This window comes from Loxodonta africana, chromosome 9 (assembly GCF_030014295.1).
Source record: "Loxodonta africana isolate mLoxAfr1 chromosome 9, mLoxAfr1.hap2, whole genome shotgun sequence".
Classification (NCBI taxonomy): Eukaryota; Metazoa; Chordata; class Mammalia; order Proboscidea; family Elephantidae; genus Loxodonta; species Loxodonta africana.
In genome coordinates, this window is record NC_087350.1 from 26,374,277 (window position 1) to 26,398,049 (window position 23,773).

At 40.9% G+C, this 23,773-nt stretch overlaps 1 protein-coding gene across 1 annotated transcript in view; it reads right to left on the minus strand.

Moving 5' to 3' along the window:
* Positions 1–12,194: 12,194 nt before the first annotated feature.
* RASEF (RAS and EF-hand domain containing) overlaps positions 12,195–23,773 on the minus strand; it is a 98,980-nt gene continuing 87,401 nt past the window's right edge. The window contains exon 17 of the mRNA XM_064291194.1: positions 12,195–12,401. Coding sequence (XP_064147264.1) covers positions 12,296–12,401 — 106 coding nt within the window. The 3' untranslated portion in view covers positions 12,195–12,295. The remainder of the gene's footprint in view (positions 12,402–23,773) is intronic.

The following is a 23,773-nucleotide window of genomic DNA, read 5'->3' on the forward strand; positions in this document are numbered from 1 at the left end:
TACCATGAGAGCCGAACTCCGAGCGTCCACTGAGCTGACCCGTCTTGACCACCACCATCTGACTGGCCACAAGCCATCACCTCATCTTGCTTTTACTGATCCTTGCTGCTCTCTGCTCCTCCCCCAGGCTTCCCACTTTTTTTTTCTCCATTTCCTTCTCCCATCTTCTCCAAAGTCCGTATCAGGAAATGGTTTGAAATAGGCCTCAGGGGCCAAGGCCAGCCTGGTAAGTTCATGGCCATGAAAGATGGACCGTTGTGGTTCCCCTCCTCCCTCTTTACCAGCTCAACTTTATTGGTAAAATAACATCTGGGGAAATGAATACAACTTAATTCAAGCCTGCCCAATAAGAATTTACTATGTACCTGAGGGAGTCCCTGGGTGGTACAAAGAGTTAATGTGCTCAGCTGCTAACCAAAAGGTTGGAAGATAGAGTCGACCCAGAGGCATCTTGGAAGAAAGGCCTGTTGGGCCACTTCTGCAAAACCAGCCATTGAAAATTCTGTGAAGAACAGTTCTCTTCTGACACAATGGGGCTGTCACGAATCTGAGCGGACTCCAAGGCAGCGAGTCTTTGTACATGGAGGAGCTGGGAAGGGGTGATGCCAAAGGACTTTCTAAATGGAAAGTGTGATTCAGGTCTTCAAGGAAATGACGACCTATGAGCCACATTTTCCTTTTCAATCCTGATTAAAAGAATTTTTACACAGAACCTTACTTTCTTCTATTTGATTTCTTCAGTCCTTCTCCGCTTGGCTAAGGAGCCCAAAATAAAAACAGAACCCTAAATACTACCATCATTCTTTTAATAATTAAAATTTTCGGTCTTCAGTTCTTTGAGGATGATCTCAATTACTACCTGACTGTAAAGACTTATGAATATTTCCTTGAAGTTTTCCTGAGATTAATTCCTGCACCGAAAGTGTAATGCACAGGTGTGAGCGTATATGTCACCTATCCTTGATTGCTGTTCTGTAAAGTGCAGATTACCTGTGGGTGGGATGGAAGAATTGTCAAAGCTCCTAATTTATCTGCTAGACTCTGAGTTCTCTGAGGGCCCAGATGGTGTATTATTCATTTGTTTGGGCTTCCTCCTCCTCCTCCTCCCCCTACACACACACCCACACACAACTCAAAGCTCCTATCTGTAGCAGGAATTCTGGAAATGTTTTATGACTTAAAAAAAAAAAAAAGAACACAAGTGAGTGCCTACGTCACAAAAGGGAGGGAGGGAGGGAGAATGAAGGAAGATTTTCATAAGACCTGAAGGATCGTATCAGGAAGGAAAAAAGACATCTCAACTAGGTTTCTTGATTTATGTTCTAACTAGTCACTATGTGATTTGTAGTCTTTAATATATTTTATTCGTATGAACAGTTCTTTTCCCCTAAGACTGACGCTTAATTTCCCAAGTCTTTATGCCTCTTAGGCTGCTTAAAAAAAAAAAATAACCAGATGGTCAGTGCTCTGCATCAAATACCTCCAGTAGCTCTGTTAGGCTCTCGTTTGTTGTTGTTAGATGGTGTCTGGTCGATCACTACCCTTAGTGACCCTATGTAGGATGGAATGAAACGCCGCCTGCTCTTGCACCATCCTCACAATCCTTGCTATTCTTGAGCCCATCATTGCAGCCACTGTGTCAGCCCATCTTGTTAAGCGTCTTCCTCTCTTTTGCTGACCCTCTAATTTTCCAAGTCTGATACCCTTCTCCAGGGACTGGTTCCCCCTGATAACATGTCCAGAGTACATGAGGTGAAGTCTTGCCATCCTTGCTTCTAAGGAGCATTCTGATTGTACTTCTTCCAAGACAGATTTGTTTGTTCTTCTGGCAGTCCATGGTATATTCAATATTATTTACCAACATCATAATTCAAAGGCATCAATTCTTCTTTAGTCTTCCTTTTTCATTTTCCAGCTTTCACATGCATATAAGGCGATTGAAAATACCATGGCTTGGGTCAGGCACTCCTTAGACTTCAAGGTGACATCTTTGCTTTTCAAGACTTTAAAGAGGTCTTTTTAAAAAAAAAAAAAAATTTTTTTTTTTTTCTTTTTTTGCAGCAGATTTTCCCAATGCAGTTTGCCATTTGATTTCTTCACTGCTGCTTCCACGGGCATTGATTGTGGATCCAAGTAAAATGAAGTCCTTGACAACTTCAATTTTTTCTCTGTTTATTATGATGTTACTTATTGGTCCAGTTGTGAGGATTTTTTGTTTTCTTTATATGAGGTATAAGCTGTGCTGAAGGCTGTAGTCTTTGATCTTCATCAATAAGGGCTTCAAGTCCTCTTCACTTTCAGCAAGCAAGGTTGTGTTACCTGCATATGGCAGGTTGTTTATGAGTGTCCTTCCAATCCTAAAGCTGCATTCTTTATTTAGTCCAGCTTCTCAGATTATTTGCACAGCATACAGACTGAATAAGTATGGTGAAAGGATACAACCCTGATGTGCACCTTTCCTGACTTCGAACCACGCAGTATCCCCCGTTCTGTTTGAATGACTGCCTCTTGGTCTATGTATAGGTTACTCACAAGGACGATTAAGTGTTCTGGAATTCCCTTTCTTTACAATGTTGTCCGTAATTTGTTATGATCCATGCAGTTGAATGCCTTTGCATAGTCAATAAAACACAGGTAAACATCTTTCTGGCATTTTCTGCCTTCAGCCAAGATCCATCTGACATCAGCAATGACATCCCTCACTGCATATTCTTTTCTGAATCCGGTTTGAACTTCTGGCTGTTCCCTGTTGATGTACTGGGGCAACCACTTTTGAATGATCTTCAGCAAAATTTTACTTGCATGTGACATTAATAATAATTTCCACATTCTGTTGGCACAATTCTCTGGAATAGGCACAAATATGGATCTCTTCCAGTCGTTTTGGCCAGGAGGCTATCTTCCAAATTTCTTGACATAGATGAGCAAGCACCTCCAGTTCTGCATTTGTTCAGTGAAACATCTCAGTTGGTATTCTGTCAATTCCTGGAGCCTTTTTATTTTATTTTTTTGTCATTCCCTTCAATGTGGTTTGGACTTCTTCCTTCAATACCATTGGTTCTTGACCATATGCTACCTCCTGAAATGGCTGAATGTGGACCAATTCTTTTTGGTACAGTGACTCTGTGTATTCCTTCCATCTTCTTTTGATGCTTCCTGTGTCATTCAACATTATCCCTGGAGAACCCTTCAATATTGCAACTCATGGCTTGAATTTTTCTTCAGTTCATTCAATTTCCCAGTTCTCACTTCTCTGACTAGAAACCGTATTGATCAATCAAATCAGTTCCCAACTGCTGCTCTGATCCAGCTGTATATGCAGCACTTCTTGTTCTCACCCTGACCACCTGGAGCTAGGTCAGAGCTCACAAGTTAAAAGGAATGGTCCTCCAGATGACCAAGTCTGCCCAAGACTTCAGATGCCAGCTGTAAGTTTGGGACTCCCCAGGACACCATCATTTTTTACCTGGTGGCTATAAAATCAGGGGTCCATCTACCTCTTCAGGATACAGCCATAAACTTAGGGGTCCCCAGCCCCCTAACTTCTCACTTCCTTACTCCCACTACTCCCTCAGGTTTGATAATTTCCTAAGCGACTCCCAGAACTCATGAAAATCTCTACACTTATGAATATAGTATTATTAAGGCAGAAAGGATACAACTTAGGACCAGTATAAAAAAGACACATAGGGTCCCCAATGCGAAGCTTCCATGTCCCCAGAAGGGTATGTCATCTGTCCCATACTGATGTCTTTCATTAACCAGGAAGCCCATGGAGTTTCTGTTTCCAAAGACTTTATGTGTATGTGTGGCGGGGGAACAATGTATAGGCATGGTTGATCGAATCATGCCCCTTCCCGCCTCCCTGAGGTCACAAGGTTATTTTTCTGGCCTGGCCAGCCCCCACCTGAGTCACCTCATTAGTATAACCTGTCAGATCTGGAGCCCTCTTAAATAATAAAGGCATTTGGATCAACGGAAAATTCCAAATTCTTTAAGTAAAGTTAAATTCTTTACCCCACAGATGGCCATCTAGAACCTTAAACAGAACACTAGTCACATTATAACATCATCCACCCCTTCAAGGCACTTCAGCTCAGTGAGTCAGGACAATAGAAAGAAAAGATGTCTCCTGGGACAACTTCTGGGTACACATTATGTTCATAAAGTCCTGAGATATTTTCTTCTCCAAGAGCATTACAATTCAATAAATGTGCGTGATCTTTAAGACATGCATTTTCTGAGGAAAGGTGGTGTGAAATACAATTAAAAAGACATCTTACTTTAATTTCAAGGGGTTTCTCTTACCCATGAGCCCAAAAATAACAGTAAAAGCCTGACCCAAAAAGCTTCAAAAGTATTGTTTTTTTTCCCAGGAACTGCTAAATTACTTTGTATTGTTAACTTATTTTTCTTTTTAAGGAAAAAGGTGACAAACAGTTGAAGAAAGAATGTTTCTTCTCACCAAATCAGTATCATTTACAATACCCCCTAACAAGATAAAATACTTGGGAATAAATTGAACCAGAGACCTATACAAAGAAAACTACAAGACACTACTACAAGAAACCGAAAGAGACCTACACAAGTGGAGAAACATACCTTCTCATGGATAGGAAGACTCAACATTGTGAAAATGTCTATTCTACCCAAAGTGATCTACAGATACAATGCAATCCTGATCCAAATTCCAATGGCATTTTTTAATGAGATGGAGAAACGAATCACCAATGTCACATGGAAAGGGAAGAGGCCTCGGATAAGTAAAGCATTACTGAAGAAGAACAAAGTAAGAAGCCTCACACTACCTGATTTTAGAGACTATTACACCACCATGGTAGTCAAAAGAGCCTGGTACTGGTACAATAACAGATATATAGACCAATGGAACAGAATTGAGAATTCAGATGTCAATTCATCTGCCTATGAGCAGCTGAGATTTGACAAAGGCCCAAAGTCCATTAAATGGGGAAAAGACAGTCTCTTTAAAAATAGTGCTGGCATAACTGGAGATTCATCTGCAAAAAAATGAAACAAGACCCACACCTCATACCATGTACAAAAGCTAACTCAAAATGGATCAAAGACCTAAATATAAAATCTAAAATGATAAAAATTATGGAAGAAAAAACAGGGACAATGCGAGGAGCCCTACTACATGGCATAAATAGAATACATAACGTTACTAACAATGCACAAACATCGGAAAAGAAACTAGGTAACTAGGAGCTCCTAAAAATCAAACACTTGTGCTTATCCAAAGACTTCACCAAAAGAGTTAAAATACAACCTACAGGCTGTGAAAAGATTTTTGGCTACCACAAATCTGATCAGCATCTAATCTCTAAAATCTTCAAGATACTGCAAAACCTCAACAAAAAGCACCCCAATTAAAAAATGAGCAATGGGTGTGAACAGGCACTTCACCAATGAAGACGTTCAGGTAGCTAACAGATACATGACGAAATGGTCACGATCATTAGCCATTAGAGAAATGCAAATCAAAACTACAATGAGATACCATCTCACCCCAACTAGGCTAGCATTAATCCAAAAAACACAAAAGAATAAATGTTGGAGAGGCTGTAGAGAGACTGGAACTCTTATACACTGCTGGTGGGAATGTAAAAGGTACAACCACTTTGGAAATAGATCTGGCACTTTCTTAAAAAGCTAGAAATAAAAATATATGATCCAGCAATCTCACTCCTTGGAATATATCCTAGAGAAGTAAGAGCCCTCACACGAATAGTATATGCACACCCATGTTCACTGCAGCACTGTTTACAATAGCAAAAAGATGGAAACAACCAAGGTGCCCATTAACTGATGGCTGGATAAATTATGGTATATTCACACAGTGGAATACTATGCAAAGAACAGTGAATCCGCAAAACATCTCATAACATGGATAAATCTGGGAGACATTATGCTGACTGAAATTAGTCAGTCACAAAAGGACAAATATTGTACAAGAACTCAAGAAAAGGTTTAAACACAGGAGCAAATATTCTTTGATGGTTACAAGGGTGGGGAGGGAGGGAGAGAGGTATTCACTAACTAGATAGTAGACAAGAATTATTTCAGGTGATGGGAAGAACAATACACAACATAGGGGAAATCAGCACAACTGGAGTAAACCAAAAGCTAAGAAGTTTCCTGAACACAACCAAACACTTCAAGGGACAGAGTAGCAGGGGTAGAGGTCTGGGGACCATGGTTTCAGGGGGATATCCAGGTTTATTAGCCTAACAAAGCTTATTAAGAAAATGTTCTGCATCCCTCTTTGATTGAGCGGTGTCTGGAGTCTTAAAACCTAGCAAGCAGCCATCTAATACGCATCAATTGGTCCCAAGCCACCTGGAGCAAAGGAGAATGAAGAACACCAAAGACACAAGGAAAATATGAGCCCAAGAGACAGAAAGGGCCAAATAAATCAGAGACTCCATCAGTCTGAGGCCAGAAGAACTAGATTGTGCTTGGCTATCACCAACGACCACCCTGACAGGGAACACGACAGAGTCCCTGATGGAGCAGGAGAAAAGTGGGGTGCAGAACTCAAATTCTAGTGAAAAGACAAGACTTGATGGTCTGAGACCAGAGGGACCCCAGAAAAGACATGGCTTCCTGACTCTCCGTTAGCCCAGAACTAAAACCCTTCCTGAAACCAACTCTGCAGACAAAGATTAGACTGGACTATAAGACATAAAATGATGCTTGTGAAGAGTGTGCTTCTTGGCTCAAGTAGATACATGAGACTAAATGGGCAGCTCCTGTCTGGAGGTGAGATGAGAAGGCAGAAAGGGATAGGAGCTGGTTGAATGCACAAGGAAAATACAGGGTGGAGAGGAGGAATGTGCTGTCGCATTATAGGGGGATCAACTAGGGTCACATAATAATGTATGTATACATTTTTGTATAAGAAACTAAGGAGCTGTAAACTTTCACTTAAGGCACTACAAAAAAAGAAAAAATACGTAATAAAACATACAGCCATTTAACATTTTCTACATGTTAAAAAAAAAAAAAAAAGTTCCTTCTAGCCTGGCAGTAAATAAATCTTTGCAAACTCCTTTTGACAAAGACATTTGTTAACCATAAACTAGCTCAGAATTGATCTAATGCAAAGTATGTAACTTTAGGTAATTTCCCTTCCTTCCTGAGAGATGAGGCTCCTTTTATCGCATTAAAACTTCCTGACTACATCTAAAGATTTGTGCATATGATTGCCCCACTCCCTCTGCCATGCCAGAGACCTCCTAGTAACCTGAAGTCAGCTGATTCCAGCAAGGAGGGGCTGGGTTCAACCAATCACTTTTAGATTAGCCAGTGGTTGCTTTTCCAGTCTTCTCCCTCTTCTCTTTATAAGCTTCATTGTAACTAGCCTACATTGAGCCATGTTTTTTGTTCAGAATCAGAATGGTCCCCCTATATGTATCTAGAGTCACTGGTTGAATAAACCCTATGTTTTAATTTCTTTGTGCTTTGATTGTTTTTTAACAGCAGGATTCCAAAAGACTTGGGTTTGAATCTCAGCTCAGCCATTTAGTCCCTGAATCAACAGAGCTAAGTCACTCAACTTTGCTAAGTCTGTTTCCTCATCTGTTGAAACAGGAGTTACTGCAAAGATAACATGAGAAAACATGTTTAAAGCTTGTAGAACACAGTCAATACTTAGGAAGTATTCCTTTTCCCATCTACAATAAGAAATGCATACCCTATCTGTGTCTTGCTGAAATATGAGCTAACCACAAGTCTTATTGAGGCTTAGTGGTACCCTCTTGGTGGACAGCTTAAAAAATACCAAACCAGTTGCCATCAAGTCAGTTCCAACTAATGGTGACCCCTTATGTGCAGAATAAATCTGCCTCATAGAGTTTTCAAGCTGTGACCTCTCGGAAGGCAATTGCCAAGGCCTTTCTTCCAAGGTGTCTCTGGGTGGGTTTGAACTTCCAACATTTTGGTTGGTAGTCAAGCACTTAACTGATTGCTCCACCCAGGCATCAGCTAGGGATCCTTTACAGTAGACTGTCTGCACATGGCCCACTCTCCATGCCTCAGTGCATATTTTACTCATGTGTGTGTGCTCAATGCTCCCACTGAAAGCCCACTGAGTCCAAAATCTCAGGAGCAGTAAACTCCTCAAAGGGCCATACCTGCTTACAGCCATTTGAATAGCTTTAAAAGGATAAGAGGCACAGGGTGCAGATTAGCCACACAGCTGGTGGGGAAGCCCGTAGGAACCCACATTCTCCATGTTGCTGCATAGCTGGAATTGCCAATGGCTCCATTTTCCCTAATTGATGAGGAGATGGCCTCTGTTGTGATCTTGTCAGCTAAAGCTTCCTGGCACAAGTTATGTTTAGGCTAAGACGGGGGGATGAGTAGGAGTTAGCTGGGTAGCTAACGGGGGGAGAGCGGAATGAGAGTAGAAAGGGTCTCGCCCACGAGAGGTTATGAGGATAGACACAGCACATCCTGAAAATTCTCGCGATTGCTGGCTGTCACGCCCCAAGCTGTCCACCTGCTACCCTGTTGGCCAAGAGGGCATGGCTGGGCCTCAGCCCTGAACACCAGGGTTATTTTCTCAAGGCATCTGCCATTCTTTGGTGTCACCAGCCAGCTTGCCAAGGCCAGAAAAACAAGTGTTTTGGAGATACAGTTTAAATGCAGACACACCTTAGAATCAAAATTACTTCAGGGACACCTGCAATAAAGCTGAAGGAAACACCCAAAAGGCCAAAGGAAGCGTGCTTTATTGGATTTACAATGCAGAAAATATTTGTCGTTCCTTAGACATTTGCATTGCTATAAAAATTACACTTTATGGTATAATTATTAATGGTATGAAGAGAAATAAACAGTATAAATGAAATATGGCCCATACTATGAAAATGTAAACCATATAAATCAAAATCATAAAACAATTACACAATGCTCAGAGGCCTAGTTAATATATAGACAAAAAATTTCTTACACACATATACAATAAAAGCCCACAAAACCATCACTCTGAAGCTGATCACTGTACAAATAGGAAAATAAATCTTTATCTTTAACCTCAATTTCATCTTCAGCAGGAGGGTTATGCAACTTGGGTTTATGCAAATTACATTTAGTATTAAATAATCAAATGTCACATATGTCACAGAAAGCAACTAGGGAAAAAATAAATTAAGAAAATGCATGAGGCTAAAAGTTAAGAGTGAAAAATATCTCTTTATCCCATATTCTTTTCCAGGAAGAAGTTAAAATATTATCCAATGTGTCAGGACCCATAAAACAGGAGTGCAGGACACTTGTGGTCTTGGAAGCTCTCAAAGAGAAATAGAGGCCAGGTGAGTTACTTGCATAGGACTATGCAAATTATGTAAAGGTAAGCCTAAATTAAAAGCAGGCAATACTTTTGTTCTTGCCAAAACTACATTCTAAATTTGAGAATATCATAAAATCAAAATGTTAATAATGATCTCCCAGCCTTGTAGCTGAAAGAGCTTTAAGTAGCTTTTCTTTAAATACGAGCTAACCAGGAACATCAGTTTCTAATTTGGATTATGGTGCCATGTTGCCAAAATATTTACCCAGGTTCAAATACTTCAAGATGGTTGCTTTGTCCACCAAAGGCACCTATGTAATCTCCAACAAATTTGGGTGTGCTGGCCCAATCCAGAGGCAAGGACCAAGATAATACTTCTGAATCCAACATACGCTCTTATTTACAGATTGTAAAACAAATATAGAGAGACACGGTGGGGGGAAATAAATAAAGGTAACAAGGCAACATGTATACTAAGACAGTTTTGTGCAATTGCACCAAACAGCTAACACGTGTCCCACAGGTCAACACACATTACATGTCAGCTCCACTTTCACCTGGGCTCAGGGGACACGATTGAGGGCATCTGCAGTGGCAAAACGCTGTCTCACCATGCCACAAAAATTACAGTCCCTTAAAAAAAATAGATTTTTTTTCTTTTTTTTTTAACAGTCCCTTAGCCCCCTGTTTATTTTGACAATTCACCCCTCGTAAGTCGGCCTTTTTGGTAAAAAAAAAAAAAAAAAAGCAATCTTTTTTTCCAGGACCAAGAAAATCACTCTTTTCTTCTACACACCAGGTATTCACGGTGGAACTGCTAAGAACAGACCCAAATTCCAGTAAAAAAAATTCTAGATCTCCTCAAAACAGAGAAAAGCTCAATGATGCTGTGGCTATTTACAATGTTTTTTGTGTAACGTGTTTCGTCAAGTTTCATTATAAAAAGTGAAGCTTGGAGAACTTAAGGTTTGATCATAAAAATCATAAATAAAATGATCACGCCGTACAACTGTTTTAATTCAACAAAAAGAATATTTTTAGCTTATCTAATACAATAAATAGGAGTCCCTGGGTGGCATAAATAGTTAAGTGCTCAAGTACTAGCTGAAAGTTTGGCAAACCTACTGAGCGGCACCCCAAAAGGCAGGCCTGGAGATCTACTTCTGAAAAACCAGCCATTGAAAACCCTGTGGCGGGTAATTCTACTCTGACACACATGGGGTCGCCGTGAGTCACAATCAACTGGGCAACAACAATAACACAGTATAAGTAAGGGATAATATTCAAGCTTCTTCAACAAGCTACTTGGAGCCTGAACCTCTGTGAATGAAGGCAAATGAATCTCCTGCTGTGAATAATTTAATTGGTTCAGGCCACTGAAACCCAGTGACTGTCCCACTGAGGACAGGCATTGACTCCTTTGGCTGTTAGAGATATTCCAGGGGGGAGGTCTGGGAGGCTCTGCAGTTTCTAAAATAAGAGCAAGACCCCCCAGGTCCTTAGTGACAATGGGTCACTCATCACGTTAAACAAAGGGCTCTGGCTTTCCTTTCTTAATGGCAATTCCATTTTAAAGAAATAATTTTCAAAACACCAAGCATAACCTTTCTTTGTTTATTATGTGTGGGAGCTAATGCCAACAACTGGGAAGTCAGGGGATTTGCGTAATATTGGGGACTGTGTTCTTAAACCTTGTTTGAAGGTTTGAAATCAGCACCAGTGTTTTGCTTTGGCAAAATGTTAAACTGTTTTAAGTGCTAGTGTATTTTTTTTAATGAGATACAATTTACGGACCATAAAATCCACCGTTTTAATGTGTACAATTCAGTGGTTTTTAAGATGTTTACAAAGTTGTGCAACCATCGCTACTATCTAATTCCAGAACATTTCCATCAACCCAGAAAGAAATCCTGTACCCGTTAGCAGTCACTCCCCACTCCCTTCTTCCCCCAGCCCCTGGCAACCCATAAAACCAAAACGACCCTACAGCATAGAGTAGAACTTCCCATAGGGTTTCCAAGGTTGTAAATCTTTATGGAAGCAGACCACTGCATCTTTCTCCCTTGGAGAGGCTGATGGGTTCAAACCATCAACTTTAACTTAGCAGCCGAGTGCTTTAACCACGGTGTCATCAAGGTATCTTTTTAAGTGAAGAGTGACAACTTTCAGTATTGCATAGCTTTGCACACTTTGCTAAAACATGGATTTTTTAGTATTCTGATATTATAAAATACCCTTTTATATATATAACTATTTTTTATCTCAAAATGCTTTCATTATACATAGAAAAATAGATTTTTCTATTTCCACTGGAGTCTAGACCATTACCATTTTTTTGAACTAAATTCTGCTCTTATTTCAGAAGTAGGAAAAATCAATACACCAACATTAAAAAATCACCAGTAACCAAAATCCGCATTAAGTGTGGGCCCTCGTGCTCTCCTTCCTGCTAGTAAAGCCTTATGGGATGTGGGAGGTGTCAAGGATGGCAGGCCTTCAGGGCCAAGTCGTTTTCATTTTCCAGAGGAAGGAACAAATCTAATGTGGACTGGTGACCTGTCCAAGACCACAAGGCTAGTTAACGGCCAAGGTAATATAAGACACCCTTTAACTAGCATCAAATATTTTAAATAAATATTGTCATGGGCTACCTAACAAAGTCAGCTACCACACGAATCTACTTATGGCAGCAAGTTTCCTCTGTAAGTTTTATTAGAGCATGTGATTTTTTTTTTTTTTTTTAACCACTTTAAAAACATTTACACTTTATCTTTTTAGACTAAGGGCAGGACAACTACATCTAACCAGAGGGTCCAGTAGCTCAGTGAGACATGCGGGAGGCTCTGGACTTTCCACACTGTAACTCTCCAGGTGACAGTGGCCGAAGGATGCACCACGGTATGTAAAAGCCACAGACAGGAGTCACACCAATTCAGCATGCTGAAGAGGAAGGTTTCAGAAGGCAACGGGGCTGTAGGCTTAACCATTACAACAATTCTTCGCCTGTGTTGACTTTTTGGAATTGGTCCCAGTCAAGTTGGTAATGGATTTGCTGTCGTCCTCATCAGTTCTTTTTTTCACTTCCCTGAAAAGAGGGAGAGAGAGGATTACTGAAGTATCAAAAGTAAACGCCACATGCCTCTGCAGAGATACAAATAGTGATGCTGAGTGCTTGTGGTAAATGCTTTATAGGTGTGGACTCATTTAATCTCACAAGAACCATATGAGTTTGTTGAACCCCATTTTACAGATGAGGAAACGGAGGCACAAAGAGGCTGGGAAATTTCTCTTTGGTTGCACAGCCAGAGACGTGGCAGAGCTCAGATTCAAACTAGGAAAGCTAGTTCCAGGGCCTATGTTCTGAGCACCAGGCTACACACACATACGCACATACACACGCACACACACACACATGCACGTGCTTGCATACACATACTGTGTGCACATATATGCACACACCCAGAAAGGCACATACTCATACACAGCATGCACACACGTATACACAACATATAAGTACACACACACCACACACAGACATGCAGACACACGTTCATGCTCACATGTACACACACAACACGCACATGCATAAGTGCACACTCACGTGCACACATATACACATATGCTGCAATCTCCTGTTTTTTCTGGAGGCTTTACAATCGATCACAAGCACAGCTCAGCATGGGTCTATAAACCCATCACTGCTAATAGGTCCACACATGCTTATTAACATACTGCTTTCTTGGCTTCAAGTCTTTCCTTCTCACTCGGGCTTTCTTTGACAATCTTATTTCAAGTCACCTCGGCCAGCACGGCCTCCCCTCTTTTCTGCTCTATTTTTTTCCACAGCATGAATCACATTTATGGTTCAATTTATTTATTTGTTTTGTTTACTGTCTAGGACAAAAGGTCAGGGACTTTGTCTATTTTATTCATTGCTGTATCCCCAGCATCTAGGCAGAGCAAATTCTCAGTCAATATTTGCTGGAGGAAAGAACATGTGGACAAATGTTCATACTCTGTTGTGATAAAGCTGACTCATTTACTCTATGCCAGACTTGTGCCTTGCCCTCTCTAGGCACTGCAGACACACTGTAAGATAAAATGAATGCAGCCCTGACCCTTGTGGGGTTCACGGTCCAGTGCGGAGCCCAACAATAAATAAATGAACAAATAAATAAACGTATGATTATACATTACTCTGAAGAAGGTCAACAGGAGAGAATGATAAAGAACAATGGGTGTGAGTATGTGGGGGGCAGGGTTTCAAGACACAACCCGAGGTTCCAGGGAAAAGCAAGAGAACACCAAGTGATCTAGAGGGCCTTCTCACTGGATATCTGCCCCCGACCCACCTTCACCCCAACACCAGATATTCCTGCATCTGGTAGCAGCCTCCCAGCTTGCCTCCCCTTCCCAGACATTTGTCCTCTGAGGTTAGGAAGCTTTGCTCAGAGCCCAGATAAGGATTCTGCACATTCGCCTGCAGCCTCAGCTCTGTAAGCTTTTCCGAGGCAACCTATGAGCTAACTGCCAAGCCACAGCCTGCTCAATGAGGGGCCTAGGAAGGGAAGGCTGGGCCTGTGCTCTCAGCTGAGTGTAGGAAGTGCCACTTCTCCCTAGGAGAAGGTACTACCAGAAGCCTCTTCTTTCCCACCTGTTAGCTCCTTAACACTATGGACCCTGGCCCTATCACCAACTAGTGTTGTTGACCTTAACAAAAACAACGATGATAACAATGGATGGTTAAAATCCAGGGCAAAAGTAACATTTTCCTTTGCCCCTTCCTGGATTTCTTTTACAGTGAACTACTAGAGAAAACACTGACCAAAAAACAAAAACAAAACAAAAACCCAAGTCTTACTCTCCATTATCTGATGAAAGTTCCCCAGAGAAGTGTCCTTCAGGGTGCAGCCCCTGGGATGGTTGTGAAATATGCAGAACCTGAAGCCCCAGCTTAGGTAAATGGAATGACAAACTGTGAGTGGGACAAGTGTGACAGCTGGTCCTCATGATGGCTCCAAATGATTCTGCCCTACCCTGTCAGTGCACAGAGCTCCCCCAACAAGAGGTGGAGCCTCCAAAATACACAAACTCTACCAGCACTGAAAAGAGAAACTGACAGCTCTACGATAAGAGTAGGAGACTTCAACACAACACTCTTGGTAAAGAACAGAACATCCGGAAAGAAACTCAACAAAGATAAAGGCCACAATCAGCCAACTTGACTTCATAGACATATATAGAACACTCTATCCAATAGCAGCAAAGTACATGTTCTTTTCCAATGCATATAGAATGTTCTCCAGAATCGACCATATCTTAGGTCACAAAGCAACCCTCAACAAAATTGAAAACACTGAGATAATACAAAGCATCATCTCTGATTGAAAAGTTATAAAAGTAGGAATTAATACCAAGAAGAGCAAGGGAAAAAAAAATCATATACATGGAAACTGAATAACACCCTGCTTAAAAAGCACTGAGTAACAGAAGAAATCAAAGGTGGAATAAAAAATTTCTACCATCAAATGAGAGTGAAAATGCATCATACCAAAATCTTTGGGACACAGTGAAGGCAGTGCTCAGAGGTCAATTTATAGCACTAGATGCACACATCAAAAAAGAAGGGACAAAATAAAAACATTAGCTACACAATTCGAACAAATAGAAAGAGAACAGCAAAAGAAGCCCACAGCCACTAGAAGAAAGGAAATAACAAAGATCAGAGCTGAAATAAATGAAATAGAGAACAGAGAAACAATAGAATGTATAAAACCAAAAGCTGGATCTTTGAAAGGATCGACAAAATTAACAAACTACTGGCCGAAATGACAAAAGAAAAACAGGAGAAGATGCAAATAATCCAAATAAGAAACAAAATGGAGGGCATTACAAAAGACCCAACTGAAATAAAAAGGATCATAACAGAGTAGTATGAACAACTATACTCCAACAAATTTGAAAACCTACATGAAATGGACACATTTTTAGAAACACACTACCTACCTAAACTATCATAAACTGAAGTCAGAAATCTGAACAGACCCATAAAAAGAGAGGAGACTGAAAAGGTAATGAAGAAAAACTCCCAATAATAAAAAAAAAACCCCTAGCCCGGATGGCTTCACCGGAGAATTCTACCAAACATTCAGAGAAGAGCTGCACCAGTACTACTCAAACTATTTCAGAACACAGAAATGGAAGGGAAACTTCTGAATTCAATCTATGAAGCCAGTATAACCCTGATACCAAAATCAGGCAAAGACATCATAAAAAAGAAAATTACAGACCAATATCCCTCATGAATATAGATGCAAAAACTCTCAACAAAATTCTGGCTGATAGAATTCAGCATCATTATCAAAAAAATAATACCTCACCACCAAGTGAGATTCATACTAGGTATGCAAGGATCAGAAAATCAATCAATGGAATCCACCACATAAACAAAAGAATCACAAGATTGTCTCAATCACCACAGAAAAGGCATTCAACAAAGCCCAACAAGTATTCCTGATAAAAACTCTCCATAAAATAGGTATATAAGGGAAATTCCTCAACATAATAAAGGATATCTATATAAAACTAGGAAACCCTGGTGGCAGAGTGGTTAAGTGCTACGGCTGCTAACCAAAGGGTCGGCAGTTTGAATCCGCCATGTGCTCCTTGGAAACTCTATGGGGCAGTTCTACTCTGTCCTATAGGGTTGCTATGAGTCAGAATCGACTTGATGGCACTGGGTTTGGCTTTTTTTGGTTATGCATAACTAAGAGCCAACATCATTCTTAATGGAGAGAGGCTGAAAACATTCCCCTTGAGAACAGGGACAAGACACGGACGCCCTTTGTCACCACTCCTATTTAACATTGTGCTGGAAGTGCTAGCTAAAGCAGTAACACAATAAAAAGTAATAGGGACATGCACGTTGGTAAGGAAGAAATAAAACTATCCCTATTTCAGATAATATAATACTATACATGGAGAACCCAGAAGACTCCACAAGAAAACTGTTGGAACCAATAGATTCAACAGAGTAGCAGGTTACAAGAGAAACATTATGGCCCCTAAAAAAAATAAAAGACTCAGGAATAAATCTGACTAGGGATGTAAAAGACCTATCCAAAGAAAACTACAAAACACTACTGAAGAAAACCAAATGAAACCTACATAAATGGAAAAACATACCATGTTTAGGGATAGGTAGACTCAACATCGTGAAAATGTCAATTCTACCCAAAGCAATCTACAAATACAATGCAATCCCCATCCAAATACCAACAGCATTCTTTAAAGAACTGGAAAAACTAGTCATTAACTTCATATGGAGAGGGAAGAATCCCTGGATAAGTAAAGCACTACTGAAGAAGAAGAATAAAGTAGGAAGACTTGAACTATCTAATCTCAGAAACTACTATACAGCTAAGGTAGTCAAAAAACCTTGTACTGGTACAGTGACACACACATTGACCAATGGGACAGAATTGAGAACCCAGATGTAAATCCATGCACGTATTGTCACCTGATCTTCAACAAAGGCTCAAAGTCCATTAAAAGGGGGAAAAAATAGCCTTTTTAACAAATGGTGCTGGCAAAACTGGATGTCCACCTGCACGAGGATACACACCATACACAAAAACTCATTCAAAATGGATCGAAGACCTAAAGATGAACCCAAAACTATAAAACCACAAGGGAAAATAGGGTCAATGCTAAAGGCCCTAATACATGGCATGAACAGGATATAAACCATAGCTAATGATACACAAACACCAGAAGATAAGCTAGATAACTGGGATCTTCTAAAAATTAAACACTTAGGCTCATCAAAGGACTTTAAAAGAATAAAAAGAGAACCTACAAACTGGGAAAAAACTTTTGGCTATGACAAATCCAACAAAGGTATAATCTCTAAAATCTGCAGGAAAATCTAATACCTCTACAACAAGATGACAAATAATCCAATTAAAAAACAGGCAAAGGATATGAACAGACACTTCACCAAAGAAGACATTCAGGGGTTTAACAGACACATGAGGAAATGCTCGAGATCACCAGCCATTAGAGAAATGCAAATCAGAACTACAATGAGATACCATATCACCCTGACATTACTGGCATGAATCAAAAAAACAAAAAATAACAAATGTTAGAGAGGCTGCGGGGAGATAGGAACTCTTACGCACTACTGGTGGGCATGCAAAATGGTATAACCATTTTGGAAAACGATATGGCATTTCCTTAAAAAGCTAGAAATAGAAGTACCATATGATCCAGCAAACCCATTCCTAGAGATATATCCTAGAGAAATCAGAGTCATCACACAAATAGACATATAGACACCCACGTTCACTGCAGCATTATTCACTATAGCAAAAAGATGAAACAATCTAAGTGCCCATCAACAGATGAATGGATAAACAAACTACGGGACATACACACAATGGAATACTATGCAACAGTAAAGAAAAATGATGAATCTGCTAAGCATCTCAACATGGATGAATCTGGAGGGCATTATGCTGAGTGTAATAAGTCAATAACAAAAGGACAAATACTGCATGAGACCACTATTATAAAAACTCATGAAAAGGTTTACACACAAAAAGAAACAATCTTTGATGGTTATGAGCAGGGGGAGGGGTGGAGAGGAAAAAACACTAGCTAGGCAGTAGATAAGTGGTAACTTTGGTAAAGGGTAAGACAGTACACAGTTCTAGGAAACTCAGCACAACTTGACCAAGGCAAGGTCATGGAAGCTTCATAGAACCACCCAAACTCCCTGAGGGACCGAATTACTGGGCTGAGGGCTGGGGACCATGGTCTCATGGGACATCTAGCTCAACTGGTGTAACATAATTTACGAAGAAAATGTTCTACATTCTACTTTGGCAAGTAGCATCTGGGGTCTTAAAAGCTGTGAGCGGCCATCTAAGACAGTCCATTGGTCTCATCCCTTTGGAAGCAAGGAAGGATGAAGAAAACAAAAGACACAAGGGAAAGATTAGTCCAAAGGACTAATAAGCCACAACTACCACAGTCTCCATCAAACTGAGGCCAGTAAAACTAGATGGTGCCCAGTTACCATCACCAACGGATCTGACAGGGATCACAATAGAAGGTTCTGTACAGAGCTGGAGAAAAATGTAGAACAAAATTCTAACTCACAAAAAAGGACTAGACTACTGGTCTGACAGAGACTGGAGAAACCCTGAGATTATGGCCCCCGGACACTCTTTTAGCTCAGTAATGAAGTCACTCCTGAGGTTCACCCTTCAGCCAAAGATTAGACAGGCCCATAAAACAAAATGAGACTAAATGGACACACCGGTCCAGGGGCAAGGACGAGAAGGCAGGAGGGGACAGGAAAGCTGGTAATAGGGAACCCAAGGTCGAGAAGGGGAGAGTGTTGATGCATCATGGGGTTGGCAACCAATGTCACAAAACAATATGTGTATTAATTGTTTAATGAGAAACTGATTTGCTCTATAATCCTTCATCCAAAGCATAGTAATAAAAGGAAAAAATAAAAATAAAAAAGAGGTGGAGCCTACCCCCTCTCCTCTTGATTCAGGCTGGACCTGTGACTCCTTTGGCCAATAGAATGCAGAGGAAATAACGTTCTGGGACTTCCAAGCCTCAGTGTTAAGAAGCCTTGTGGCTTCAGCTTCCTTCCCACCTTGGAGCCTTGAACCCCCATTTCCAAAGTTCATCACTGGGGAGGCCAGCCTGGTGGCCTTGGAGGATGAGATAACACGTGAAGAGTGGCCACAAGGGGCGATGCTAGTTTCAGACATCCGGCCTTAGTCGCGGTGTCCATCTGACTGCAACAGCAGGAGAAATCCCAGCAAAGGCAGTAAAGGAACTTTCCACCTAAGATCCAGCTAACTCAGGTAATTGTGAGATATAACAAAATGGTGGTTGTTTTAGTCACCTGCTCAGCTGTTAACTGAAAAGTTGGAGGTTTGAGTCCACCCAAAAGCACCTTGGAAGAAGGGCCTGGTGATTTACTTCTGAAAAACCAGTCACTGACAACCCCATGGGGAGCACAGTTCTAATCTGACACACACGGGTCATCCCATGAGTGGGAATCAACTCGATAGCAACTGGTATTATTATTATCAATAAGACATTAAATAAAATTAAAAAGAAATTATCTTACTAATAAATAAGTAAAAACTCCTTTTATACTAAGTCTTTGAAATCCAGTGTATATTTAATACACACAGCACATCTCAAATTGGATTAGCTACCAGCGGCTAGTGGCTACCCAAATTGGGCAGCATACCTGCAGAAGGTACTAATATGTCTAAGTTCTTTAAAACCACTGCACTGTGAGTTGGAAAGAAGGCATCTCAGCAGGAAAAAAAGAAAAAAGGGAAACTAATTCTTGCTGAAGGCCAAGTAGTTTGCTGTGCTACATGTTTTCACATTTTTTAAATTTTACACACACACACACCCCTACCTGAGGGCTAATGAGTATTATCATCCTCATTTCACAGATGAGGAAACAAGGACTCAGGAAAAGAAAGATGATACATCACTCCAGATAAACAATTATACAACTTTAGCTCTAACATATAAGCTCCCCAAAGGAGCACTGTGGCTTATCTTCTGTATCCTAGCACAGTGTCTGGCACAAAGCAAACACTCATTAAATACCAGCTGAATTTCAGTTAACAACAACCTAGAGGAGACCTGGTGCAATCTCATTGTGCAGTCTAGGCACAGAGCAGTCAAGGGTCCCAACATGGCACAGGCATTTGTTTGTACGGGGGTGGGGGGTGAGGATGGGGTAGGCAGGGGTGCATTCCTAGGCCTAAATAATCTGCAGCCAGTCAATCCAGGTTAGAGCTTCCTGGATTAGAGCTCTTCTTTATTTCTGCTGAGAAGTCTGAGGGATTCTGTGAGTCACACAGACCTGCCATTGCTGGCTTTAGAGATGGAGAAGGGGGGTGGGTACTAGCCAAGGAATGTGGGTGACCACAAGAAGCTGGAAAAGGCAAGGAAAGAGATTCTCCCCTAGAGCTTCCAGAAAGGAACGCAGCCCTGCCAACACCTTGATTTTAGCCCCAAAGACCATGTCCAACTTCTGGTCTACAGAACTGTGAGATAATAAAATTGTGTTATTTAAGTTGCTAAGTCTGTGGTGACCTTTTAAAGCAGCAATAGAAAACAAACGCAATTTTCAAAAGACAAATATTGGCCATTTAGTCACTAAGCAAATGTCCACTTTATGCCAGGCTCTTGGAGCCCTGGTGGCCTACTGGTTAACAGCTTGGCTGCTAACCAGAAGGATGGCAGTTTGAATCTACCAGCTGTTCCTTGGATGCCCTATGGGGCAGTTCTACTTTGTCCTATAGGGTCGCTATGAGTTGGAACTGACTTGACGGCAATGGGTTTGGTTTTATATGGTTTTGAGGCTCTTGACTAGTGAGTGCTTAAATGAGACACAGATGTCGAAATAAATAATTACGAGATCCCAAGAGAGCTGCTAGCAGACATGCATGATGTGTTGCAGGAAAACAGAAAATGCACCATAACCATTCTGGGGTTACAGGTAAGGCTTCATGCAGGCTGTACTTCGTGAAGACTGACGTCGGAGGGACTTCTTGAAAGAACAGGAATTTAGTTAATGAGGAAAGGAGCACTTCATTCCAGGTGCAGGGAACAGCTCACACAAACATAAAAGAGGCATAAAAGAGAATGGCCAGGATTGGGGAAAAAAAAGAAAATTGCTATATCTACAAATTATCATTCATTTGGGGAAAAAGATGAGAGACAACCAGAAAGGTGGTGAGGTCAGGTTGTGAAGGACTGTTAGCTACACACTAAGGAGCTTGGACTGTTTGTTGTACATAGGACACCAACGTGGAGTTGCAAGCAAGAAAGTAAATATTAACTGAATTTCAACTGATAATGATTACCCTGATTACAGCGTGGGGCTGAACTGATGGTGGGGAAACTCTGAGGCAGAAACTTAGGTGCCCTCTGCACTAAATCAGGCAAGAAATTTTAAGGCTTGAACCAAAGCAAAGAGAGAGAAATGATTGACTAAAGAGGGATACAGGTAATCAACAGGTCCTCAAAACCTACTAGAGGTAAGTGAGGAAGGAGTCAAGACTGACGCCAAGTTGCTATTTTTTAATCATAACTTCGTACTGTTTCCTGAGAAAGAGAATACAGAATGAGTAACGGTTTTAAAGAAAAAGTTAACACATCAGGATTTAGAAATGTTGAATCTATGAAACTTCCAGAGGTTGGTGGTCTGAAATATGGTCAGGAATTTTAAAAAGAGGTGGGAGTTAAAATGCAGAAATGATGCCATCAGCTATAAATGGTTCCAGAAGCCATGGGGATGGAGGATATTAGAGGGATAGAGAGAGAGGGGGAGAGAGAAAGAGAGACTGAGACTGAGTCTGAGACGAACCTGAAAAAACCAAACCCGTTGCAGCTGAGTCGATTCCAACTCATAGCGACTCTATAGGACAGAACAGAGCTGCCCCATAGGGTTTAAAGGAGCAGCTGGTGGATTTGAACTGCAGACCTTTTGGTTAGCAGCTGAGCTCTTAGCCACTGTGCCACCAGGGCTCGGAGTCTGAGAAAACAAAGAATGAGTGCAGAATGGAATACTGAGAAATATCAACATTTAAGCAGCAAATCCTGTGATTCAGATTAGTAGTAAAAAGCCTTACTAGCTGTGTCACTTTAAACAAGTTGATTCAGTGTTCTAACTCAATTTTCTCACCTGTAAAATGGGTATAATAATCATAGCACCCTCACAAGATTATTGTGAAGATGAAATGGGATAACATAAAGAAATCACTTCATATGAGCCTAACATAGCAAACTCTGTGTAAAACATTGCTGTGTTGTTGTTAGCCGCTGTCAAATCGATTTTGACTCATAGCAACCCCATATGACAGAGGAAAACTGCCCCATAGGGTTTTTTAGGCTGTAATCTTTATGGGAATAGATCAACAGGTCTTCCTTGTGAAGAGCTGCTGGGTGGGTTTAAACCACCAACCTTTAGGTAAACAGCTGAACGCTAAACCATTGCCTTACCAGGGATCCTTACATAAAACATTCCAAAGAAGGAACCAAAAAACTAAACTCACTGCCAGAGAGTCAGTTCCGAATCTTAGTCCCTATGGGAGAGACTAGGCCTGCCCCATAGCGTTTCCAAGAAGCAGCTGGTGGATTCAAACCGCCGACCTTCTGATTAGCAGCTGAGCTCTTTACCACTGTGCCAGCAAGGCTCCACATAAAACATTAGTTGCTGTTAATTACTTGTTATTTTATTACTTATTTCTAGGCCTTTATTCTGGGCTGGCCTAGAATAGCCTTCCCTGCTCTTCTGTACTAATTCAAACTCAGTCTTCTCCTGAGACTCAATTTAATTGCTAGGTCCAGCACCGAGCCTTCACCAACAACTTGTATCTCTTCTTTCTGGGAACTCCGATGGCCTCTGTCAGGTGCATATCATATGGCACCTGGTCCTATGTTTTCTACCTTCTTTTTTTCCTCTAATGTAAAAATACAATTTACTCTTCCTTGACACCTGTGCTGAGCCTAGTCCAGGGCTGTGCGTGTACTGAACACTCATAATAATACAGGCATTGTTGAATCTGAAAGCAAATACTGAGAGGGGTAATGCTATACCCACATCTTTCATCTAGCCTTCAGTTTCTTTAATCCACCCAAAATGCAAGCATGCCCATGTTAAGGAGATCCAATAGATACAGTTCTAAACAACTAAAGCAGGCTTAAGTCTGGGAAAACTAAGTTACCTAACCAAAAACTACCATATGCTTAAAGACTGCATTTTAAATGACTCAGTCTTATGGACAAGTTTACACGCCATGAGCCCGGCTGTTGGGCTGAACCGATATATTGGCCGGAGCGTTTTTTTTTTTTTTTTGTCAAATTTGAGGGCATTGATCAAGTAAATGCTGGATGATCTTAAATCTATTGCAAAATGTTGAAAGCCTATGGTTCTGGTAATGGCAAATGTACTTACCAACGGGACAATGGTTGTGAAAGCCGTCCCATTAACACAATAGGGAAATGGCATTTCTAGGAGAAAGTTTTCCTGGGATTGAGATGTTTTCCAAGAAAAGCCAGACTAATTCAGGTTGTTAGCCGACCGTCCATGGCCTCCTTTCAAATCTGAGTTCAGTTCCGACAGAGCAAACTCGTAGGCTCCCCCAGTTCCCGTTTTATGACATTACATGGTGGTGGGGAGGGAACATGTTTGGATCATGTTATGGGAACTAAACCAAGAACTTCATTTTGCATTACATGTAACTTTCTAGAGGCTGTAAAACTTCTAAAAATGTTCATTTTACCCATGAAGACTTTAATATTCCCATTTTAAAACTTAGGTAGTTTGACAAGCAAATCCGAAGGCAGAGTATAAAGCAAATTAAAGGCTTTGCATATTTTCCTTACTTACAATTT